Raw genomic sequence first — 9252 nt, 5'->3', positions numbered from 1 at the left:
TGATGTTGAGGAAAATAAAACAAAAATGTCAATTATGACTTTTTTTTTCGTTTACGATGAAAAATCTGACAAATTTTAGTTATCTTCGAACATTATTCTTGAGCTGTGTTCGCCTAATTAAAGGCCCTCATTTCAGAAAGAAAAAAAACACACACATGCGAAAAAAAGCACGCACGCACAAAAAACAAGCCTCTCCATATATTTTACAGATGGGATGTGATATTTTATTAATTTTCACTTTGAGAGAATAGCCTATGGCCTGTCACCTACTTATTTCCATTTTTAACTGTAGATTTGTTTTATTTCATTTCAAAATCAAACTGCAAATTGTTGCAATGTACCTTTAACTTTCTTTTGCCCCTCGCTACAACAATCTTTTGTACTTGGAAACATTTTGCAGCAGTGTAAAAAGGGAAAGAAATGAGTCGAAAGATAAACCAAGAATACTGGCACCATAGTAATTTGTATATAAACTGGTAATCAATAGTTACATAATTAATGGAGGCTAAGCACAGTGAGCCCCATGACAGTACAGTACTATAAATCACTAAATAAAATTCTAGAGTTTTTTTTTTTTTTTTTTGAAGCCTTGGTTTTTCCCTGGCCCAAAAATAATATAAATGGAGTAAAAATTAGTATTTTACCATGGACCAAATTTGAGGTAAAACTGTGTAAGTACCGGTACCTACATTTTACCATAGACCATTAGACCTATAGCTGTTCCTCAGTGGAAAGTAAAAATTACGAGAATTCACCCAAAAAATTATAAAAGCAATAAGAAAAATAGTATGTAGGCCTACCTCTATCTAGGTAGATAAACCTCCTTTCCCTAAACTAAATATCGATAATTCATTAGTATTAAAATATTAGAAAACTATCAATACAGTTTGAATTTACTTGCATGTTCAAGTTTTTGTACTTTAATATTAGTCTCTGCAGGACATTGTTAAAATATCTTCAATATACGATATGGCTCGAGGTTTTAGGATTTCTGCATTTATTAGAAACGAATATCGAATATTTCGGGACTGTGTGTGACTAGTATCATGGAGGTTCACTTATCTGTCCAGCTCTGGAGACTAATAAATGTGTTTTTCTCGACGGAGCTAGAGCAAACATCAATTCCGAAACACTGGATATCACCAGATAAAGAACACCACGTAAAATTGGAGGGAGGGAACTAAATGCAGATATGGAAAGAAGGGCGGTAATTCACTTTATGACTACACCAACACAATTTTACCAATATAGGTACATGCTTTGTCATACCATTCACTGATAAAGCACATGTGTATTGCACAAAACATTCAATTTTCAGTTCCTTATGATTTCATTCAACACACACTAATATTTTGTCTGTAACCACTGTAAAAGTAACAAGAATTCTGACTGAATTCTAAAGACAGAGTATGATCATAACAATAGATAAGCTGGTTAAACTGTTTGGATATGTTTGTTTTCTTTACTGGGTTGGAGTCCATCTTCAATTGATGAATGACCTTTTCGAATCTGAAGTGAGAATACAGACCAAATTTATCCAGCTGATATAGCCTACCTGTGAACTGCAGAGTCTGAAATGCATTATTACTCTAGTGAACTCAGGTTACCTCAGGTTAAATGTGAATCCTAATTTTCAATTGTGGAAAATGTTAAGACTAAAGGACTACGGTTTCTAACTTAGGTCACGAAAGCTGAATAGAAAAAGTGGAAAAGAAGAAAAGAAAAGGAAGCCCATTTCTCTTAAAAGAAAATAAGACTTAACAGACTTCATATGCATCGCACTTCTAGCAGAAAGTCCACATTTATTATATATGTTGTATCAGTAGAATATAGAAAAATCTTGCGTGTATGGGAATGTCTGGCATCAAGTTTGGTCAGTCAGGACATTCATATCATAGGGTAATAGTGATTATGTTGAGTGATGCTATAATAGTAGCAGCAGTAATAACGAAAACGATAACAATAATAATAACTAATAATAATAACTAATAATAATAATACTCGGTGTTTTTTTTCTCGAGAAACGCACTTTTTTTTTTTTTTTGTATTTTTCATCATGAAACAGAGAAATTTGTCAATAATTTTGTTTTTAACTTAATTTTTCTTTGTAGACCTACTCCTCCTAGGCCTTGAAAGTCTTGTAATTTGATGAAAAATAGGTTAGCCCAATCCTACTCAAGGTCTTCTTATGTAGATGGAATTGGTAAAATGTGTAAGTGACGAACCCATAGAACAAAATCAGGAGGTTGGAGGTTACAATGAATATACCTTCAAGCTCTACTATATGCTGATATCATTTTTATATCAGACATACCCAAATAACGAAAAGAGTAAAGTAATGTGACTAAAGAGGACAAGCAAAATGAAGATCTAAATATAACAAGTGATGGAAAGCAATTAGAGTTGAAACATTTGAATATCTAAACACTATATTAAGCAGTGAGTAATGAGTCTGACGAAGAAGGTAGCCTCAGCAATATTATCACAGTCTACTATATACAGTCGCGAAGCTTGAGGTGATTTTTTGCAAATCTCGTGATAAAGCACTCCAAGCGGTTAGCAACTAGAAACAATAGACTGTCCACGGTCGACTTTGGACTGTGTCGTATTTCCATCGAGTGCTAGCTCGTTGCGTATTTCACATTGATGCTTGTGAAATGTTCGTTATTGGTTGTAATGAAAATGTTAATGGCTAAAATACAATAATTGGAATAATAATATTTTACTAGAGACGTAGAAAAATTAAGTTTGATTTAATGAAATTTATTGATCACGTTTTATTTTCAATTCTGGTGGGATTATTATTGCTTAGGCCTACTTTTTTTTTCAAAGGATATGTTTTTAATTATAGCTGTTAATTTTGTTGTTATTTTTATTTGTTACTTCACTAGAGACGTAGAAAAAGTCTGTTACAATAAAATTTATTGATCACGTTTTATTTCCAATTCTGGTGTGATAATTATTGCTTAACCTCATTCTACTTTGTTAACTACGTAAGTCTACACTACAAGTTCCGGTACACGTAAGTTACTCCATTAATTCATATTTCCATTATTATTGTTGTAAAGGGAAATGAAAATTAATATTTATTGGTTTCATAGTTAATTATCGCTATAATCTTGAATGAGTGAAGCGATTATAGTAAATTTCAGTTCGTTTTGCACAAACAAAAATAATATTAACCTATTTTTTGCAGGTATCTTCGAGTTTATGGTGGAATTTAATATACTTCATTAAAATAATAAATTAACTTTATGCATTTAATATTTCAATAATGGAAGGAAGGTGTTAATTTTTCCAAAAGAACACAACGAAAATGTAACATATTTTGTCGTCTACTAAGAGAGAGATCTGCGATGATGAGGTGATAGTAACGATCCTAGTGGTGAGCAACTACCCATGTTTGCATTTTTTACTACATATTGAGTTTCGCGACTGTATATAGTAGACTATATTATCAAATGAGCAACACATGATAAGAGAGAAATCAGCATAAAAACAAAAATGCAGCTTTGCAACTTGATCCTTGTCATGTTGCAAGGCACAGAAAGCTTACCACTCCAGGATATGTCTCGGCAAATTCCAAGCTATGGAGATGAAATATCTGAGGAGAATAGTCGGGAAAAAGTAGAAGAGATAAGATACGCAATGAGAGAATACAAGCGAGGAAAAAAGGCAATTTGTGAGGTGGCAGGGGAGAGACAGTTGAAATGGTGTGGACATGTGAATAGAATGAGTGAGGACAGGAAATGCATGGAAATGCGGGTGTAGGGTAGAAGAGGAAGAGGACAGCCGAGAAACACATGGAAGGGTAGAATAGAGAAAATCGAAATGAAGTGCGGAAAAATTAAGATTGAGATGAAGAGAATGATCCAAGATCGAGAGGAGTGGATGGAATGGACAAACGAGGCACTCTGATGCTTAGCAACATAAACTGCTAATGAAGAAGAAGAGGTTAAAAGGACAAAATTCCCGTGCACTGGAATCTCCCCATCCCCTTTTATTCTACATAGAGTTTCACCACCATTTTTCTCCAGAAGAAAAGCACTGCTACTTCTAAATTTCATGCTAATAATACCAGTAATAATAATAAACAGAAAAAAAGGTAAAAAATTACGCTACTTACGGTATCATTCCCAAACAATTCATTGATTTGTCAGAATTATGTTGTCATAGTCTACTTATGAAAAGAGTTTTCTCACGAGTTATTAAATAACTAAGAAAATTCTTTTCTAATATTTCAGACTACCGATATCTGCAAATTCTATTATGTTCGCCATATAGCAAAGAGTTCCTCTGTGAGCTGTGAAGAGAGACTTGCCAGTCATAACTGGGATAAAAAAAGATTACTTATACATGAAATCACAATACTTTATTATCAAAACAGAGTAAAAACAATGAAAACATCGTCTATCTTTGATTTATTATTAAAAGTTCACTACTACAATCAACAGATAGAAAACAAAATGAAAGTTCTAGGTAGGTAGGTATTCTTAAATATATTCAAGCATTTATAATGAATGGAATAAAATATTGATATGTAATAATTATAACACAGCTTTATGTTATAGAATATAGTGGGTTTAATTACGAGAAATTTACGTGTATAGCAGCAATATTTCTATTCAGAAGAAACATTATTGAAGTAACTATTTTAGAAATACGCTGTGAACACAGACTCCATTTGATTTAGATACAGGTTTGCATTATTTCTTATAGTATGTTTATTTACATCATGATGTAAGTTTCTTTCTCTACCTGATTATAATTGCCAAGTTAGAAGATTGAAATTTCAATGCATAGAAGAAAATTAATTAATTTAATTTCGATGCATGAAAGATTCCAACTTGACTATATTTATGACCAAAATAAAATTAGGGCACTGATTAAAATATGTACATAATTATTAATACAAAATATATAATCCAAAAATGGGTCTTAAGCAAGTCAAATTTCATGTCTTCTTTTCCACTTGATAAGAGTTCAACTTATTTTTTCCTTTCACATTATCTTCAAGAGCGTTTCTATCATTCAGGGAAGATATCGAATCAAACAATCTGGGAACATTGTTATCTGCAGAAATTGGTACTTGTGCAATTTTGTCTGCCTGTTTTATGACTATTTCCTCTGAAGGCTCCTTACAATTCTGAACATTGTTGCTCATATCAGTGGCTTTTATCTTCTGCTCAGTGGTGTTCTGCAATTCTTGTGCTTCCGTGGTCATTACTTTATCAGGAAATGTTGGAGCTTCAAAGTACTGCTCTTGTGGTGTAGGAGATGTGGGTTGTGAATGAAATTGGGTCTGTGACAGTGGCTCTGGTGTGACGGAAGAACTGCTGATGGGACTGTAATAAGTTTGGGATGTTGTCTCTGAACATGCTTCAGCCGATTCTAGGGATATTGTGGACGAACTATCATCCATATTATCTTCGTTTTCCTCTTTAACTCCCGCAGATATAGCCACAGTTCCTTGTACTATGTGAGGATCAGAATCTTCAGTTTCTGCTTTGTTGCCGTCCTCTTCAGTCTTCAGATCGTTTATAGCCTGCTGCAGTTCGTTCATTGGATTTTTCGCTTTCTGCTTGTATTCTTCATCTGATGAGACTTGAGATTTGGATTGGTTATTTTGAACTACAGAAGAGTCAGCTTCAGCTTGACAAGTTTCTTCTGTGAAGTTACTCTCCTTCGTCGAAGGGTTTGTTGCAGCTCTTTCATCTCGAGGAGGATCGGATGACATTGAGTTCGGTTCGACCTGCTGAATCTGACCATGTACGTTTTTTGGAGGGAAGGTTGTTGCGTCTTGGCGAGGTTCATTGGCTGTGGGTTCTGTTGCAGTTTGTTGGCTTTCATCTGACGAAATGTCCGTTGTGGCTGTTGGAACCTGCGTCTCCGTCGTCTCTGTCGTCTCGACCTCATTCTCGTCACTTGACAGAGATTCATCAAATTCATTGTTGGGCTGAAAATGCATTTTCAAAATTTAGATTATTGAACAGAAAAAGCTAGAACTTTATATTGAGCAGAAGACACGAGACTTTACAAAATAAATAATCAAATGGAACCACCATTAACATGAATTATGCAATAACATTAAGTATTTCACAATTTGTAATCTGATATTTCAAACAGGAATAGATCTTGTATGTAGGCCCTATTTTGTGTTAGATCGAAAGTCAGTTAGTGTTTCGAAGTGGTACATTCAGAGCCGCAGGCACTGTCGGCAGAGACGCGTTTCTCCATGACGACACTCGTCCTCATGTACAGACCGATTATTTATTTAGTCCTGACAGCTCAGCGACGCGAAAGAGGGGAAGTAGTAGGAGTAGTGGGGAGAGTTCCGGAGGGCGAGCGGTCGGTAAAGGAATGCAGTACAGCTTAACTGTACTGGAAACACAATGCTATACAGAATGAGTGACATCCGACCGCTCTGACTGCAGGCGACAGACTAACCTGAACATCCCTTGGCGTAATTTAATGGACTCTCCTGACCCAGGCGCACATTGTTGGCGACTGTCAGGACTAAATAATCGTACTGTAAGAAGGATCGTTTACAAAGTTGTTGGCTAAGTACGACTATTCACTTTCTGTATGGCTAAAATTCGGTTTACTCGTTTTCAAGCTGAATAGACTATAAGTAACGACTTCGATTCTTGAGTGTGAAGGAGCTGTCTATTATATGATGAATTCAGGCGCTCAGCATGAACATCAACTTTATGTTATAATGGTTTTCACGCGACTTAGTTCATACGTCTCATCTTTTTTTATGGCTGCAATATTTTGTCTGGGCGCATGTAGGCCTAATATTTAACTTACCTTAAATGACAGCGACTGATTCTTAATATTGCAACTACGCAACATTGCTTAAGCACGAATGGCTCGTGTTGTTTTTGACATCTAAAAAGCTGCGACCTCCATGAACTAAGTTGCATGAAAAGAGTTATAATAGTGGAGTAACCAGGAATTTAAGAAGGGGGACTGCTAAGTTTTGGAGCATAACTTGGCAAATTTGTCCATAAATTACATGCAACATATTTAAAAGACGGTAACAAATTATTGTTTAATATTATGAAACTTAAACGTAATTTAGACTTCCCACAAGTTATTATGAAGCAAACTCCATTCGCCCTCATTGCAGAGTGAATCAACAGAAGCCGACCCTAAATAAATTACTTAATGAAGTTCTTGTGTTGAGAACGGTCGCTTAACAATTTATCTCAAAATAATCCGTCAATTTGAAACAGTGTCAGCAGAAATATTATAAAGGATTTGTTATTATTAATAAAGGTAATTGAGAACTTAACATTCTGAATGTGCTAAGTGCCAAAAACAACTTTCTGAGATATTTATAAAAACACACTGTGCAATGCATGGTGATATACCTACAAGACAGTCCTTCGGCGCACGAATGACTCTCAGTTGAGCTACGTCAATGACAATTTAGTATGATATTCACATATGAATGTTGAATAAAATGAAGTTTGAAAAATTGATACTTAGCACATTTGAAATGCGTGGTCTTCAATTATTGTCGGTATAACAGTCCAACGATACCTACTTTTATTTCAGCATCGTAGGTACTCGCAACGCCAATGATTATTTGTTTCTTCACGCTTTAATGAATCTAATATAATTTTAAAATATTTATCGAAAAACGGGGAGAGGACCTCCAACCCCGTGTTTACGCCAATGTATTAACACTTGAAAGCTGCGGTTCAGGAACAGGATACTAATCTGAAGAAATTATTGGTTTCATTTTACACTGGTGAATAAACTTCATGTGCATTTCTATTGAAAATCTGAAGTCATTCCATGTACTTTATAAAACAAACAGCGATATGATGATATAAAAAATACGCAAGAAGCAAAGTATCATTGTCCGCCTCAAATACGACTGATTATTGCAATATCTGCACGAAACAGTGATTTCATGTCGTGCGAATTTTGAAATCATCGAGAACATATCTTAGTGCAATACTTAGTTTTACACAGAACCACTATGGTTATGGTTACTATGGTAACAAAAATGAATAGGCCTACGAGTTCGTTAAATATTTTCAAATTTCTTCTACAAGAGAAAGTTTTCACATAAAACAGTTCAATTTGTCACTTCAGCTTACGAAAGAAGAATTCAAGAAGATAAAGAGCCTGTTTGGAATAAATAACCATTTTGTATTGTTTCCAAAAGCAGAACCGTTAATCATTAGTTAAATTAATTTATTGCGCAATATCCACGAACAGCTTTGTACTAAATCTGTCCAGAGATTGAGAAAAGCTGCATTGCAATTAAAATGCACGTCAAAGACCATTCTTCAGCATCAGTAACGCTGAAAAGTCCATGAAATTCTTATAGTCTATTTTTGCAACAAAAAAGCGAATATCTACTACTAAAACTAAGTAGTCTAATATTTTAAATACTGGCTAGTAATATTAAGATATTAGAAATTACAATTAATTTAAGAGTTAGACTAAATAACCATCACCATTTTACGTGAATTATATTAAAAAAACTCGCAATTCCACATCCAATTCTAATAAATAATCATGCCATCGTCTTCGAACGTTGTGTACCTCATAGTCTGAATCTTCATCGCTGAAATAGTCATGACACATGCGGTTAATTTTTTGTATTATATCTTCACTGTCGTCCGACGATTCATCACTGTAATGTTCTTCATTAAATTCCTAGAAATAGTTGAAAGTAAGAACGTATTTTAGAAAATCTTACTTTTGTCCTATCACATATAGACAGAAACAATTACGTTAAAACAGTTCTATAATCTAATACAATATTAAGTCTTTTTACATTGACGCTAATTTCACTTTGGCAGCAACTTTCGGCATGTCGTAAGCCCAAGAATATACCATTAATATATTTTTAACATTATAATATTTTACAAACTAAACATATCTGTCTCGAGCGAGATTTTCATTAACAGTGCCACTATATTTTAAAAAGATCCATAGTTCAATTTGCATCTGAAATACGAAAGTTATGAATTTCGAACAACATTCGGTGCTCAGTCTCGAGATAATTTCGTAGTTATTTTTATCAGCATACCTAATAGGGTGTTAATGAGCACATCGTTACAGGATCGGAAGTAGGTGCTACAAGTATTAGGAACACATTTTGCTAATGAAATAGTGATCGGAAATTCCTTTTTCGCCGCTAGAACATGCAGAAGTTCACTTCTTATTGATAGGCCACCCATCGTACACGAAACATACGCAAGACAATGTTTGCTTGTCGCTTGACTT

The 9252-nt window shown here is 34.4% G+C and overlaps 1 protein-coding gene across 1 annotated transcript in view; it reads right to left on the bottom strand.

Moving 5' to 3' along the window:
- Positions 1-4350: 4350 nt before the first annotated feature.
- Jabba (jabba) overlaps positions 4351-9252 on the bottom strand; it is a 44512-nt gene continuing 39610 nt past the window's right edge. The window contains exons 8-9 of the mRNA XM_069827037.1: positions 8566-8679; positions 4351-5956 (exon numbers count right to left, since the gene is read on the bottom strand). Of these exons, the coding sequence (XP_069683138.1) occupies positions 4955-5956; positions 8566-8679 (1116 nt within the window). The 3' untranslated portion in view covers positions 4351-4954. The remainder of the gene's footprint in view (positions 5957-8565; positions 8680-9252) is intronic.

This window comes from Periplaneta americana, chromosome 5 (assembly GCF_040183065.1).
Source record: "Periplaneta americana isolate PAMFEO1 chromosome 5, P.americana_PAMFEO1_priV1, whole genome shotgun sequence".
In the NCBI taxonomy this organism is placed as follows: domain Eukaryota; kingdom Metazoa; phylum Arthropoda; class Insecta; order Blattodea; family Blattidae; genus Periplaneta; species Periplaneta americana.
This window is presented reverse-complemented; position numbering and strand designations above follow the sequence as displayed.